The sequence below is a fragment of the Sinocyclocheilus rhinocerous genome, unplaced genomic scaffold, assembly GCF_001515625.1.
Source record: "Sinocyclocheilus rhinocerous isolate Xijiao unplaced genomic scaffold, SAMN03320098_v1.1 scaffold2613, whole genome shotgun sequence".
Classification (NCBI taxonomy): Eukaryota; Metazoa; Chordata; class Actinopteri; order Cypriniformes; family Cyprinidae; genus Sinocyclocheilus; species Sinocyclocheilus rhinocerous.
In genome coordinates this window covers 360985-378219 of record NW_015650705.1, presented here as the reverse complement: position 1 = coordinate 378219, position 17235 = coordinate 360985, and the positions used below count along the sequence as shown (strand labels likewise).

The 17235-nt window shown below is 38.1% G+C and overlaps 1 protein-coding gene across 3 annotated transcripts; it reads left to right on the top strand.

Moving 5' to 3' along the window:
• The first annotated feature begins 2461 nt into the window (after positions 1-2461).
• On the top strand, positions 2462-17132 carry syt14b (synaptotagmin XIVb). Of its 3 annotated transcripts, XM_016517686.1 has the most exons (10): positions 2462-2780; positions 6329-6376; positions 8418-8488; positions 8715-9401; positions 11130-11273; positions 11362-11585; positions 12880-13317; positions 13427-13607; positions 13749-13805; positions 15660-17132. In XM_016517686.1, exons 4-10 carry the CDS (start codon positions 8756-8758, stop codon positions 15974-15976), a joined length of 2007 nt encoding a protein of 668 aa, XP_016373172.1. In that variant the 5' UTR covers positions 2462-2780; positions 6329-6376; positions 8418-8488; positions 8715-8755; the 3' UTR covers positions 15977-17132. The 3 variants fall into 3 exon arrangements, with proteins under 3 accessions (XP_016373172.1, XP_016373173.1, XP_016373174.1); XM_016517687.1 differs by lacking the exon at positions 8715-9401 and having other exon boundaries at positions 8339-8488; XM_016517688.1 differs by lacking the exons at positions 6329-6376; positions 8715-9401 and having other exon boundaries at positions 8339-8488.
• The last annotated feature ends 103 nt before the right edge of the window (positions 17133-17235 follow it).

Sequence of the window (17235 nt, the reverse complement as noted above, 5' to 3'; positions counted from 1 at the left end):
ACTTGACTTGACTTGACATATGGCTTAATACAGTAAAATGATGTCTCTTGCTGAAATATGTAGTAGAAAACCCATTAAATATTTATGTCATTTAAAAAATCCGCATCGTTCTGACAGAAAGGCAAACGTTGTGCTGAAAGATGCACACTACACAATCTTCCAGCCTAAGTCGTTACATTAACAATAATTTGGGACGTGGCGCGGCAGGATTTGGAACAGCATCCTGAGTCAGTCTGTAACTTTAATGTAATGATGTTCAACTGAATGTACAAAGCAAACGGTTAGCTGAAATATTCTATAACACTGAAATAAGAGTGTGCCGTTTATCTGTCACACATGAAAGTTGTGTTCGTTACTATGAGTTCTTCACTTTAAATCAGATGTTATTTCTAATAAAAATCACATGTCTGGATTGCATAACATTGCCCTAATATAAATAGCCAACATACAATACATAAATTATTAAAAAAAAATTTAAAGAAAGAATTTACAGGGTATCTGCAGGATTTTTAAAATAAAATGCAAGGCTTTTAAAGACCCGCACAAATAAAATGAATACGGTATGAGCGGGGTAGGGCAATGGTAGGCCTAACATATTAAACCAGGGGTCTTTAACGTTTTTCAGGGCAAGGATCCCTTAGGTGATAGAGACATGGTGTTAATAGATATTAATAGAAACTAACCATATTATGATTATAGAATAAATTATATTATGTTACATTTATATTATGTTCAGACACTAGATCAGAACTATGCACATTATTGTTGTTGCACATGCATCACTGCCTGTATATTGCTTGTTAAAATGCATCATAACAAACAACATGTTGAGATAAAAAAAAATCACAATTCATTAGTTGTTTGCAGTTGTTGTAAATTATTTTAATGGATTTGCAGAGTCATACATTTTAATTTTACTAGTCAGATATACATTTACAGTTACCTGAACTTTAGCTACAAGTTTATTACTATTTTACTATCAGATGGACAAATAAACAATTTGTTAAACTTTAGCTTCAAGTTTACTAAGACTTAACATATTTAATTTTACTGTGAAATGGACAATTAAAGGGTTAGTTCACCCAAAATGAAACTTCTGTCAGAGAGAGAGAGAAGAACATAACATTTTGGTAACACTTTACAATAAGGTTTCATTTGTTAACATTAATTAACTATATTAGTTAACATAATAATTATAAATTATTTATTAATGCTAGTTGATATTTCGTTCAAAATGTACTAATACAATATTGTTAACGTTATTAATATACTGTGAATTAACATGAAAATTGTATTAACTAACATTAAAAAAGATTAATAAATGCTGTAAAAATATATTGTTCATTGTTAGTTCATGTTAGTTAATGCATTAACTAATGTTAACAAATTATATTATTGTAAAGTGTTACCAAAACTTTAAATGATCTATAACCATTTTAAAAAATGATTTTAATTATCTATAAGCATTTGTGAAATAATTATATAAAACTAGGCTATATTACCAGTACAGAACACATTAACTTATTTTATGTAGGCCTGTTTGTTTTCATTCTAACTAATGGAACTGAGCAGTAAAGGTTCAGGCTTAAAATATTTCTTATCCTATGAGTGATGAACGTAATGAAACGACATGTCAAATTCATGACATTCTTCACATTGGTTATTTTAGTAGCATGAAACACAAAATGGTTATTCTAATAAAGGCGGGGCATAGAGGAGAAACAATAATGTACAGTATGTGGAAAATAATGTTTTTTTTTTTACCTTAAACCGCATAAACACATTTCATTACACCAAATACACAAAATAATGTTCTTTTTAGCAACATCATATGACCCCTTTAATGTTAAAATGTTACTGTTATTTTACTGATATTTTTACACAAACAGAACGTATCATAGGAGATTTGGCATGGTTGTGTTTTGGTACTGTTATGACTTTTTTTTTAAACGTCTTATTAACGTGCCGATTAGTTATTTTAACACCTGCATAAACGTCTCCCAAAAGTTGCAGATTGGTCTAGTTTCATTTTCGTAGAAGACAAAAGTGACATTTACGTTTTTTTGACTATAAGAAAACATACCAGGTTGGTATTTTCAACAACGTTTGGTTACTTTTTTTTAACGTTTTACAACAGCAACAATCCAATTGCAATCAAAATACAAAGTTGTGAAAAGTGTTGCGTTTACCGGGTAAGTGATATCATTTGCGCACTATATGTGTCAGCATTGGTCATCAAGTGCTTTACCGTAGCTGTCAGAATGGCCGGGCGGTCTAAGGCGCCAGACTCAAAGACAATACAACCTTCTCAGTTGCTGAGGTTTCTGGTCTCCGAATGGAGCGTGGGTTCAAATCCCACTTCTGACAAGAGACTTTTACTGTGAATGGTTAAAAAGTAGCTCAAACTAAATTAAAGCCAACGTTATCATTTCTATGGGGAGAACTTCTGAATCTCGGCAGCATATCTGCAAGCTTCCGCATATGACTGAATCACAGCCGTGCTGATAGCTACACGGAACCGCAGCTGATATCAACCAGCTTACCTCATTCACCCCCTAACACGACTCATTTTTAAGCGTTATGATAATTAGCTTCTTAAGCTTACAATTGCACGCTGTCACTTTTACAGTGTAGACTATGTTTTTGTCTCGCGCGCTGCAGCATGCATCACTGTCCCAGTGCATTCTCTCCTCCCTATAGCTCCAAATAACAGCATGGAAACACTTTCTCTCTACACCACCCCTTATCACGTCCCATTCACAGCATCATGGCGTTTGAGGGTGAGTATAATCACTGACCAGCGTGGGTAGGGTACACCGTGATCTTTATAGCTAACAACATATAACTGGGTGGGTCTGAACGTATACTTTTGCGCGAGACGATTAGGGGTTTTAAACGTAAGCGGTTTTATTATATTATTAAGTGTAAGTTTTAATGCATTTTGGTCATTAGCTGGTTTGTGCTAATGCGGACACAGCCATATAAAGTAATGCAAGCGTATTGCATGAAATAACAGCCAAATGCAATACAATAACGCTTTTTTAATTAAGTAAAGTCATTGAAAAAAAAAATGTATGTGCAAAGACGGAAAAATCCTGAATTCATAGTCTGCTTTGTTTGTTTGTTGATATTATGTCGTCGCGTTATGAAATGGTCAGTGTTTTTATAGCAGCATGTGAGCGCGGTCTCCATCTGTTATCCATGTCTTTGACCCGCCAGGTGGTCCAATGAAGTTGTATTTGTAATACTACAAGATGGCTTACTCGCTGATACATTGTCATCTGGTGTGTTTTGCCATTAGTAAAAAAAAATACAAATAAAATACCTGAAGGATTATGACGTTAAATAGGCCACAGCTTTAATAATATATAGCTGAATGGTACTGAATGATAACATGATATTGACATGCTGCTATTTCAATTTAAAGATAACCATTCTACCCTGACCAAAACATGGCAATGATACCATGATATTTTTTTGTATTTAGTGTGTTTATGAAGACCAATAGCTTACATGGTCAGATAATTATCTGAAAACGCAAAATGTTAAAATCCGAAGACACTTTTAATAACCTAAATAACTCATACTCTTGAAAAATAGAAGTGGAAATAACTGAGTATTAACTCCAACTAAAGAGACTGGCAATAATATGGTGAAATTGTTTTTAAAGTGATAATTCATGCAAAAAGTAAATGCGGTTACTCCCATTCATGTTGTTCTGACTTTCTTCCATGAAACAAGAAATGAGAAATTTTTAAGAAAGCCATGGTTGATCTTTTCCATCCAAACAATGACCATGAACTGAAGATGTCAGGTCTCAGAAGTTACTGTAAAAGTATCATTAAAAAAAATAAAAATAAATAATTAAAAACATTACAAAATAATTCAGCACAGCAGATGCTGGGATACATAGACCAGATGAGGGGGAATTTTGATATGTCATTTCTATAAGCTTTTCTATTTTGGCTTTAGTTTTAGTCGTTTTAGTACTTCATCTTAAACTTGTTTCATTTGGTTGCAACATTACTAATTTTCACTTAAGATTTTTTTTTAATTATTACTATTTTATTTCATCTTTATTTCAGTATATGAAAACGATTTTTATCTTTAGATTTAATAACACTGTAAAAAAAAAAACTGCAATTTCAGTTTTTGACATCTGTTCTAGCTCTCTTTGGAGTGTTCTTTCATGAATAAACAATCTGTTATATTTAGGCAGATTTTTTTTTTAATTCACAAAACTGATCTGAATGATTCATTGACAAATCCAGTAGGCCTGCAGTGTTCAGGTATTTTCATTGCATAAAAAAGACCGAGCAGGACATACTTTTGTGTTTCCAAAGAAATAACAAAATCATATAGGTTTTGAACAACATGAGGATGAAAAGTCCAAAAGCTTGTATCTTTTGTCAGAATAAAACTCCACAGTCCAGTATGGGTGATCGCCAGCACATTTGTAAGTCAGAGATGCTGCGTCCTAATGTGCCTACTTATTCTACGCCCTTAAAGTATGTACTTTTTTGGTGAGGAAAAAGTACACACTTTTGAGTGTGTAGTAGAAGAGTAGGCAAGCTTTGGGAAATACTATCATATCATACAATTGCGTCTTTAATGGACCGCTCTGTCGCGTAGTTACATGTACCCTGTCACTGTAAACTGGCCTGTCAATCATCTTGTCACGGTTAACATCCTCCACGCTTCATTTCATTTAACTTCCTACCGTACTGGAGAGAAAAGAAGTAGCCCGCTGATCTGCCAGCCGCGGGTCTTTATGTGGAGAACTCTGCTCATATTTTCTACTCAGATTTAATAACACTGTAAAAAAAAAAACTGCAATTTCAGTTTTTGACATCTGTTCTAGCTCTCTTTGGAGTGTTCTTTCATGAATAAACAATCTGTTATATTTAGGCAGATTTTTTTTTTAATTCACAAAACTGATCTGAATGATTCATTGACAAATCCAGTAGGCCTGCAGTGTTCAGGTATTTTCATTGCATAAAAAAGACCGAGCAGGACATACTTTTGTGTTTCCAAAGAAATAACAAAATCATATAGGTTTTGAACAACATGAGGATGAAAAGTCCAAAAGCTTGTATCTTTTGTCAGAATAAAACTCCACAGTCCAGTATGGGTGATCGCCAGCACATTTGTAAGTCAGAGATGCTGCGTCCTAATGTGCCTACTTATTCTACGCCCTTAAAGTATGTACTTTTTTGGTGAGGAAAAAGTACACACTTTTGAGTGTGTAGTAGAAGAGTAGGCAAGCTTTGGGAAATACTATCATATCATACAATTGCGTCTTTAATGGACCGCTCTGTCGCGTAGTTACATGTACCCTGTCACTGTAAACTGGCCTGTCAATCATCTTGTCACGGTTAACATCCTCCACGCTTCATTTCATTTAACTTCCTACCGTACTGGAGAGAAAAGAAGTAGCCCGCTGATCTGCCAGCCGCGGGTCTTTATGTGGAGAACTCTGCTCATATTTTCTACTTAATGATGCATTTAAAAGTTAACGACCAAATGGATGTTTATAAAAGTTTACATTGATGTTGCAGATGAAATATCACACAGATAACATTAAATAAATATTTTTTAACAGGTTAAATGTTGATTATTAGTAACTTAAACTCCTTTATCTAAACCTCTCTACTTAACCGTAGGTCGCGCACATCCACCATGTTTGTAGTTTTTTTAATGCTTTATTTGTGTTTGTAGTTCTCAACCGAATCATTCGTCAAAGTGCAATGGATTGTGGGTATTATAAGCCATTAGAGTGTGCACGGATCCACACTTCAAAAATCTACCTGAAATAGTAGACCATCCGGGGACTTCTGGCATACTCTTTTCAACATACTATGCTTTGGGGCACACTTATTCTAATCTCACTTACTATTTAGGATGGATAGTATGAAACATCGGGATGCAGGGAGAGTGTTCGCTTGTCATCCTGCCTCCTTTATACTGTCCATTTCCTATTTCCTGTCATGTGATCAGTCTCATGACAGGCAGACCCAGACTCATTTAAAGACATACACACATTAAAACAGGTAAGAGGAATAAAATGGCTAAGATATCATGTAAATCCATAAAACTCAAATATATATAAAATCATCATAATACATATTGAGTGGATTAAAACGTGTGACAGTGTCACAAGTGCGTGTAAGAGAGATATCATGACTGTCACCGGCAACATTTTAACAGCTAAGTATTTTGAACTTTGTCCTCGTATTGCGCATGTAGAATTGTAGAATTGTCAAGTCGATGACGTCAAAGAGAGTTAGTAGGCACTTTCTTGATTGCAAGTGCTGTTTCCTGTCCTCAGGTGGGGGGCGGAGCTGTGGTGTTCATGAACTCATCTGCGCTAGAAGAGGTGAGAGCATCTTCCTCATCCATGATAACATGCACCAATTGCTCCTGAATTTTAATTGTGTTAGTGCTTTATCCTTTTTAATTGATCAAATATTTTTGTACCCCCTCACCTCCCTTGTCCCACACTTCTATCAATTATGAATGACCTATCAAGTTTGGTGAACAAAAACAAGCGTCATTATTAATTCACGACAAAGGATTGCGTTACTATAAGAAGGAAGACCTCTGTGTAAACAACACAATTTCTACTACTTAGTGGCTGATATTTAAATAATCATGTCTTTGTCTCCGTCTGTCACAGCCACAGAGCAAAGGGAAAAATTGAGCATAGTCGCTTTGCCTAATGGGATTTGAGTTCATATGGATTAGCAAATTTGCATTTGCTTGCATTATCACATTATGGGGTAACTCATAGATCTGAATTGTATACTGTTAAGTACATGTAGAAAGATATTTTCTGTAGTAAAAAAAGATCTTTACATGTACAGTACAAAATGCCATTCAGTGCTTTATAGTCTAAACTTGGTGGTGTTTTAAGTGAGCACTAATTAGTGGTCGTGTATTAGGTACATTTCAGTGTCTCTGAAACATATCTTCCAAATGATTCTGTATTAATAATCTGTCAGCCCCATGATATCCCTGTCTATCTATGGTCCAATTAGCATGTGGACATGTGTTTGCCACTTATATACAAGTCAATCCAGTTTCAGGTTAATGTAGGGTAGGTTCCAATGGAAGGTCCAGTGGTATTGTGTGCACAAAGTGTGAAGGGGCATCTAGTTACCTTAGACTAGTGAATTATTCAGCACTGGGAGAGATAGATTGAAGACGGGTGCTATAGATTCACTCATTGCAAGAGATGGAAGGCAAACCTTTTAAATATCATGGCCTAACTGATCTTTGAGGAATAAAAAAAACATTGGCAGAGGAGATATAAAGGTATCGTTGTCCACAAACTGACTAAACGAAGAGATTATTGGATTTAAGAGATATTGAAGGACTCCTGTTACCTGCAGATTGTGGTAATATTTGCTGGAGTGTTGAGTGCTTTTACAGTTTGTTTTTTCTGATCGTAATGCAGAGTTTGGTTTAAATAAACTGTGACCAATGTATATTTCATGATCTGTTGAAGAAGCAGAGAAAGTCTGTGCTTTACTCTCATGTTTGTACTATAAGTAGGAGGTTCATTGAAGGTTTATATTCAAATCTGATCTTAGTCTTATTTTAGTATCTAATACCTAGATACATGAAAGGTCTATATGAACAGCTTATTAATGTGTTAAAGTTAATAGTCTATCATTGATGGGGTCCAAAAGTCTGAGACAACTTTAAAAACAGTATTTTTTGCTGTGACATAAACTGAAGAAGTAATTTAGATACAACATTTTCACTAATAAAATTTGACACTGATCTGGTACAAAAGTTGAGATTGCTTTGTACATTTTCAATAAAATATTTCACTTAAATTGTTACGATATATAAATATACTTTAAAACTGTATATTAAATCGTACAATGCAAAATAGTGGTCATAACTTTTGGTCCCACATTATTTTGGTCTATACATTTAACTTGTAAGAATTACTAATTTAGGATTTAATTTCTAAGTGAGTAGCAGTTGCTCTCAGTGATCTTATGCAATATATGAAGGGCATCAAACTGTCTGAAAGTTCTCTAAAGCTGTCTAGTCATCCATCCATATTAATAAAACCATGAAGGTAATAGAGCAACGGCAGTGTGATTTGTACTATATTGACACTGAGACTAACTTTTCCTTTAAGGAAATTATACCAAGGTTTGTTGCCCTGTCATTACTGGAGGAACTCATGATAGCATCCATCACCATCTACAGGGCTTTTCTGTTATCTACGTAGATCAAATTCTCAACTCTTGACCTTTACTTTCTCAGCTTTTATCCTCCAACCCTATGCTTTCTCTTTCTCTCTTTCTCTTTTTTCCTTTAGTATCTCCTGAACTGCTAGGTGTCCTGTCCTCCATTGCTATCTTCATGGCCGTGATCGCTCTGTTTTTTCTTTACCTCAGCAGCAAGCTGTCAGTGGAGAGTCCAAGCAGTGATCTGCCACATTTTGAAGGTTTTAACAAAGATTTGCAAGGTAAATACTTAAAGAGTTTTCAATGAATGCATACGCTGTTCACATGTATATGGCCGTGTATCGAATCCTAGTGAGCAGTCTTTGTACAATTTTAAATGGATCTTAGAAATGCTAGTTTTTAAAACACTTGTATGTCATCCTTGTTCCTTAAATACGACCTGCTTATAAACACAATGTTACTGGTGAAAGATCCTAATGATTAATGTGCCAGTTGACTCTTCAACAGAATTTGTGGTCAGTTAGCAGACACACCAAAGGCACAAAGCAATGGCGTTTTTCAAGAGCTTCCAACAGAGCCTCCCTTCAGTCAGTTCCCTCTTGGACTCTGTCACAAACACCGTCTCAACTGCTGTGGACGATTTGTCCTCTGCAGTGAGTGATGTCACCTACACTGTCAGTGACCAACTATCGGAGCAGGTCAATACAATCATCAACAAAGTACAGACCGAAGAGGATGACAAATCCGGGAAAGAGGAGGCTGAGGGTTCTTCTGAAGAAGTCCAAAAGGAGAGGAGGAACAGTAAGCTGAAGCGTCAGGAGACAGAAGGTAATGCTGCGGACAGTGGAGAAGGAGAAGGTCGGAAGAGCCGAAAATCGAAAAAGAACTCTATGTGGACTATTGAAATAAATGAAGCGGAAAACCAGAGGGAGAAAGAAAGACAAGAGGAAGCAAGAAAAACTGAGGAGGAGGAGTGGGAGTGGTGTTACGCCCCCGCTAAAGGTTGGTATCGTAAAAAGAGGGACCCAAACCAACCACAAAGCTTGTCTCCGACCTCAGAAAACCAGAAAGGGAACAATGACCAAGCATCAAAAGAGGCAGAGTCTGTCGCTCAGGAAGAGAACGCTTCCTCGTCTGGCAAACACAAGGAGGAAGGTGACAACCACAATGAAAATGCTACTGGGATGCACCCAGGTAATAGTCAGAAAAAGCAGGACTCTCAGGAAATGTCTGGTGATACTGATACATCAGCATCAAAGTATGAAAATAATGGAGAGCACAATAGTGTTGAGGAAGATGATACAGGCAGAAAAAAATACAAAGGAGGTAAAGGTGAGACTGGATGCTGGACTTGCTGTGTTGTGCTTTTCTAACGGGATGGTTCTATATCACCGGTTCTCTTTGATTTTTCATTGCTCCCTTCATTCCACACTAGGTTTCAACCAAGGACACACACAAATGGACCTTTCTCTTTATAATATTTGCTGTCTTACTCCTGACCAGGGCCGTCATAATGGGAGAACAACCAGGAAAATTGTCATGTGACCATGGTGGCCAACTAGGGTTCTCTATGGCAGTGGCTCCCAAACGTGGTCCCAGAGTACCCCCAACCCAAAACCGATCTGAGAATATCAGAATCCATTCACTTTTTTCCTGCTTACATGTTCATGGGTCATATCCGATCTGTGCCGCATGGGAGGAAAAAATTGTTATTGGGTCACTTGAACCATATGATGAATGCGGCCATAATGTGCAGAGTTGGGGATACTCCAGGACTAAATTTGGGAACCACTGGTCTATGGCATAGCTTGCTCAGTCTTGTACCTGGAGATCTATCTTCCAGCATAGTTGACCTTCAACGCTAATTAAAAAACACAGAAGACTTTAAAGAACACTTGATAATTACAAATATTTAAGTTAAAGCAGGCTTGGAACTGAACTCTTTAGAAAATCAGATCTTCAAGAACAGGAATGAGCACCACTGGCCTACTCATTGGACCCAAGAAAGATGGGGGAGAACAATAAATATGTGTCCCAGACCTTGTGAATTTTATTGACGGCCCTGCTTTTACTGATGTTTTCCTGTTTATAGGTTTAGTGTGTAATGTTTTCACTGCTGAAATACTTTCATATCCCAATTTGACATGTAGAGATGACTTTAAGCCATTTATTGGCTGACTTCTTGAAGAGTAGAACACTGTAGCCAACTTGTCAACTTCTAATTTAACAAAGGATATCAGTTTTGTGGTGGTGCTACCTGTTTCCTCGAACAGTGGAAGTGGACTTGGGGTGTGGTGAAAGGTTTGGAGTAGGAGAGTGTGGGAAACCTGTTTGGAAACAGTCATTACTTTTGTGTTTGGTGCCAGTAGTTTCGTCTCAGATATTAAACACTTCACCTTTAAAAATTCTGTTAATCTCATGTTGTGCCAAAACTGGCTAAAGCTGTTTCTTTTTTTCATCAAACACAAAAGTAGGAATTTTTGAATACTGGATGCGAATGCAGGCTAGTTGCAAGCATCTGGGGAGAATTCGCTAGATTATCAGTGATGAATTATTTACATTTCTGTCCCTTTTTTTTATCTCTTCTCTGCCTCTTGTACTTCATATGAAACTATCATATTGATCAAGAAGATTTGATTTTATGGTGTGTGTGTGTGTGTGTGTGTGTGTTTCTTTTTGAAGCCGGTAGCTATGAAATCTGTGTAACACCAAATACACAAAATAATGTTCTTTTTAGCAGCATCATATGACCCCTTTAAAATATTTGTTTTAAAATACCAGTGAGTTTGAAATTATAAGAGGGTAGGAAAATTAATAATCACTCCTTCTCCTGTTTCATACCACGGATCGGCAAAAGGTTTACAGTAGGATATTTTAGGGCATTTTTAGAATCTGAAATTGTAGCTCTCCATTCTTTCTTAGACGGGGGTTGTCCAGAGAAAGGATCATCTGAGAGTGAGGACGAAATTCCAAAAAGACACAAGGACTCTCATCAGCAGAGAAGTGGGTGGAGAAACAAGGATACTGAGAATGAGGATTGCAGCAGTGAGGCCTCTGCTGAGCAGGGTAAAATATTGTACACCGTCTGATGAAATACTCTTAATTATGTGGTAATCAGGATGTAATCTTTTTGCATTTTTGTCTCACTATCCAGTTAAAAGGAAAAAAGGTTCAAGTTCCCTGAATGAACTTCAGCCTCCACCGTACCGGGACAAAGACGATCTCAAGTGTGGCTCAAGGGGCCGCAGTGACTCAGCAGAGGGCAGTGGAAGTGAGATCAGCGAGGGCAGTGAAGACCCTGAGGACACAGAGAGTTACCTGAATAAGGGCTGTGAGGAGGACGCCCCCAGTGACAGCACAGCTGTTTTGGGCCCGGAGGTGAGCGACTCGGCCCGTCGTTTCCGGTGTGTTCTTCTATGAGAATCACGGTCCTACCTACAGATGCTCTTATTCACCAATGAAACTGATGAAATCCACACACAGTGTTGTTAATATGTCTCCAAGAGAGCTGTTCACTGCAGTTAATGTAGAGACAAATATTTGCAAAACATTTTTTTTTTTCACAAATCCCATGTTTTTTGACATGAGATTTTTTTTAAATCCATTTTGTTTTCTTTGAGTCAGAGTGTGTTCATCCACAATAATGCTTTTGCAATGCCAAACTGATAAACTAAGACGCCTGTCATCAATTTCTCTTCAATTATTTTTTTCCCTGTCTGTTTGGATTCCCATTCACTAGTGTCCTCTCTTTTAGACTCTTGTGAAGTAATGTTTTCAGCTGATTATTAAAATTTCATTTCATTGTCACATGAGTCATTTCACTGATGGTTTTAATTATGAGGAGCAAGGAGGACAGTTCAAGGATTCTCAGGCTGGGGTTTGGCTCATTCTGGCCACATCTGGTAAGTTTGCCTTTGAGTTTGCCTGTGATTAGAGACACTAAAAGCCTGAATACTGACAGAGACTTCTTGTACTATACATGAAGCCAGGCTACTTCGGTGAGCGTCGTATCATGAGGAATCATATTCCTTGATCTTTGGATGCGAAATTTCATAGTACTATATACAGTAACTCTCAGTAGTCAAAACTTACTTCCCAGTCCAAAAAGAGCATTTATTGAAACTAAGCTGCAAAAACAGCATTCTAAACTTTAATAACTTTCTGATGTCAAATTAATACATTTCAAAACATGACCATCAACATACCAATGATGACTATTCAGTGTTTCCAAACTATCCATGTTCATTTTGCTATTGGAAAATTGAAAGTTAGCCAAACGTTTTACTTCTCCTGGATGTGTGTAGCACCTGCCACTCTGCATATCCGTCCGAAGACTCCTAACAATGGGAAAGACCTGCTAACCTTTATTCTTAACAAGGTTCCTGATGATTAATTTCCGATCTTAACTGTTTCAGTGGCATTTCGGTGTGGATTATGATGCACAACTAAATGGGCAGATTGGAAAACGTCCATAAAAAGTGAATTATGACATCAAGAAGAATAAGATAACTAAAAAAATCTATGATATGACCTCCTTAATGGTATTTATAGGACCACCTTCTCACCAACACAGGCACCCTCAAGAACTTTGACCTGTTTATTTTTTAAATGCAGATCCATAAATTACCATTTCCTCTATCCCATCTGCCCCGTCTTTCCCTTTCTCTGACAGGACAGCTTACTCCCACCCCTTCCAGAAACATATGAACCAGAGGCACTGGGGAAATATGGCACACTGGATGTGGCATTTGAATATGACCCCAGTGAACAACGGCTTGCGGTGACAGTGACCGCTGCCACAGATATTCCAACCCTTAAGAGCACAGGGAACATTTCCTGGCAGGTCCACCTGGTTCTACTGCCCACCAAGAAGCAGAGGGCCAAGACAGGAGTGCAGAAGGGACCCTGTCCCGTCTTCACAGAGACATTTCGGTTCTCATGCGTGGAGAAGGAGGCCTTGGGGGACTATGCAGTCCGGTTCCGTCTCTACAGTGTGCGGCGCATGAAGAAAGAGAAGGTCCTAGGGGAGAAGGTGTTCTACTTAACCAAACTCAATCTGCAGGGCAAGCTTGCTCTGCCTGTTACACTAGAACCTGGCACATCCGTTCCTGTAAGCAGTGTTTGTGTGCATGCAGTATACTTTTTCCATAGCCAATACGATTTCAGAGTCAGAACTATCCATTTTGTAATAGTAATCCATTAATATCACTATTCGTCAGGTCTGTGGATCAGTGGTGAGTGTCTCTCGTAGTGCGGGAGCTCTTTCATACCACTCCACTGGTGAATCCTCCACTCCAGAGCTTCTGTTGGGTCTCCTCTACAACTCCACCACAGGAAGACTGTCTGCCGAGGTTATTAAAGGCAGCAATTTTAAAAACTCTGCCACCGATAAACTGCCCAGTAAGAAATGCAAGAGTCCACCTGCTTAATCCTCTTAAAAGCAAACTTGTTTCATGCATGTGCATTCTTAATGCTTTTTCTGTGCTCTCCTTTTATCTGTGACTCTATCATATTCCCTTTTTTCTGTGTCCTGTCCTGTAGTTGGCCTGTTTTGTTGTGTAAAACGCTTCATTAGTGGGCAGCTATATATCATGAGAGGTAAGTTTACTGCCATGTCGAAAGTTCAAAACCACCCATTTAACACTCTCCTACTTTGTCTGCTTTACTCAACTGCATCTACATTTTACTGCCATTGTGTGTTCAGTCAAGTCTCTTTGCACAGTATTTGTAGACTCCTTGTCCTTTGTAGATTTGTAGAATCCTGTAGAATCTCGCTGGGAGGGCAATACCAATATTTTTTATGTATAAATCTGCTGTGAATTCATTTCGCCCTCCTGGCATGTTTTTGAAGGGCTACTAACCAGATTTAATAGCCCTTCAAAGACATGTCAATAAACCCAGCAAACCAAGGAGGTAAGGTTTGGCTAGTTAGTATGGTCCTGTTAGTCACTGCTGGACGTTATTTTCCTGTGGCTCTAGCTCTAGAATCATTTGTCACATGGCATTTATGGCTCAGTTCATTGGCTCAGCACAGTCGCATACTTCTGGGTCCAAAGCAACTGCCATCGAGAATGGGAATGCTAACGGTTAGATTTCTCAGTCATCCGATTAGCCAGAATATGCAGAAAGTGCGATTTCTCAGGACACCTATTTCAGTGGGTTTTAAAGGGTGGTAGAGTCATGGGGATATTTATGAGTGGTTAAAAATCACTAACTCACCAGTAGTGAATCCTAGTTTGCATACTAATGCCAGTCATACACTACACAATTTTTAAAGCTGCTGGATCACTGTTCCTTTCAGACCACATCACATGTTTTGGGTATCATGAAGTTTCTGTGGTTTGCACATTACACAACGGATCGGCAACTGGGAGTCACACATTACACAATATTTCATCAGAAAGAATCCCTGACAACTCAGTCTTGTTTACAAAACACATGTGCAGGAAGTGATACAGGGAATGCCGTAAGACTACAACTCCTCCCCTTGAAATTTCCCTTGCCCAATATCTTGCTCTTTCATTGGCTGTAGGTTGTTGCCGATGTAATTTCCAGTCAAAACACATTTCACACTGCAAGTGACTGGGTTGGCGACAGGTCCAGCTATTTAGCCTGTTAAATATTTCTCGGGCAGCAGCGGCGCATTGGCACTTCTCTCAGATTGTGTCTTCAATATTTCACACTATCCAATCGTCACTCACTTGAATGAGCACTGATTGGCCTGAGATTTGGGGCTTTTGTCTGCGATTACCAGAAAACAGTCAGCGAGTGAAAATGGGGCCTAGAATCATGTATACTCCGTATTACTCTACTTGTACTAACTACAAACTGCAATGGTGGTGTCAAAGTAAGTTTAACTTTAATTCTGGTTGTTAGCATCTTGCTAACCTCATTACCCTAGAAAATCCATAATGATTTAATGTTCATAGATTGTAACACTGCTAAAGCAGCTTCACCTCACATTCACTGATCAGTTTTTCAACAACACAAATGTTCATGACAAACCTCTGAAAGTACTTTTTGTTGCACAAGCAGCTGTGCAATGTTAGCTCAAAATGCATTCATGAATGCATACTTGGAAAATCCACCAGAAACAGTGTTATCTGGGTACTGATTGCCAATGTGATATAATTTGGCATTTGCTCTAATCTGGCATAATACATAGTATGATTTGTGTGTAAATCATGATTCGCCAAATATCTCCATGGCTTTTAGTAGTGTGCTATCATACAACTTTTTCTATTGCTGCAGTATAGAGTGTACTGTGCATAACATGAAAATGTATGCATGATGAGGTCATGTGATAATGGACTGCAATTATATGCAGGATACAGTATATATTGCACAGTAGTAGTACTCCTATCTGAGCATAGCCCATGTTTAACTTGGTGCATGAGCTCAACATCACCAACAGGTGGGGCTCACTCACTTTTTCCCTTCCCTTTCCATCAGACACTTACGTGAAGCTTACAATGCTGGACTCCAAAGGGAAAGAGATGTCCAAATGTAAGACCTCCGTCTGCCGTGGCCAGCCCAACCCAACCTACAAAGAGACATTTGTCTTCCAGGTGGCGCTGTTCCAGCTGTCTGAGGTCACCCTGCAGGTGTCGGTGTACAGTCGGCGGAGCAGCATGAAGAGGAGAGAGCGGGTGGGTTGGGTCGCTCTGGGCCTCAACAGCACCACAGAGGAACAAGAGGAGCATTGGACCCAGATGAAGGAGTCAGAGGGACAGCAGGTCTGCCAGTGGCACACGCTCCTCAATCCATAGGGGAGCAGAGAAACAGTGCAGTGCGGTTTTTGTCCATCTGAAGGTTTAGTAGGACAGAATGAGTACAAATGAAAGGATTTGTTCACCCTAAAGTGAAAGTTCTTTCCTAATTTATTCCTTCATGTTGCTCCGAACCCATATTACTTGCTTTCTTCATGAAACATCATCTATCATATGGCTTCAAAAGACTGGCAACTTGTCATTTTTGAATAGGAGTTTGACAGCCCCTATTTAGTGTCTTTATATTGAAAAGAATCTTCAGAATATTCTAGGAAAATCAAGTTTTGTGTTCCATAGAAGAAAGAAAGTCATAGGCGGTTTAGAATGGCATGAGGGTAAGTAAATGATGACAGAAGAGTGATTTTTGAGTGAACTATTCAAGTTAAGTAAACTTCTGCTAAATTTTGTGGGCAAATGTTCTTTTTCAATAGTATAGCGATGCATGAAGCACCGCTTAGTCGGCAGTCACTTCCAAAACAAGCAAATTTGTGTAAAAATTTCAACAAACTTGACTCTGATGTGAAATACGCATGGGGAAATTTTTGTCGTGTTATTCAGCTGAAATTCCCAATTGCATCAATTCCTACTGAGATTTAGACTGCATTTCGCCCACGAAATTCCTCCTTAAAGGTAAAGGTGGCCGCAACTTAATTTGTACAGTAGAGGAATCCTCCATGTTGGAGGTGCTGTTGACTTTCTAGAGAGACTGTGTTCCTCAGGATAGCAGTAATGGACCTGATGTTTTTTGCAGTGTTGGGATGGGAAGGCTGAAAAAGACGTCTTATGACGACATTAGAACATTGAACTGACCAACTGCCATCTGTACCAATTGTTTATTCCCAACAAAGCATAACTGTAACTACTGAATTACTGGCAGTTGCATAAGCATTGAAAGTACTTGAGGTTTAGCCTTTGTACTTGACTTGCAAATATGCAAATACAAATATGCACTGCATGGTAACAGCTAAAGCATCAAGAGAAACATTCAGAATAAATATAGGACCAAAGCGCAAGACCACATACATAATTCTGTTTTATGAAGGGATATAGGGACTATTTCACACCAGCATTATTGAAAAATATTTAACATGAAAATGTACAAAAAGTAGGGCTGCTGAAGACTGTCTAAATGTAACAAATTTTACAAGTAACTCATGTAAATTTGAGCAATTTATCTCATGATTTTTGTTTTCGTATTGTGTAAGTAAATGCTGCATTATGCATATGTTAATGCTGATTCAGGTTCATTTTTAATCTTT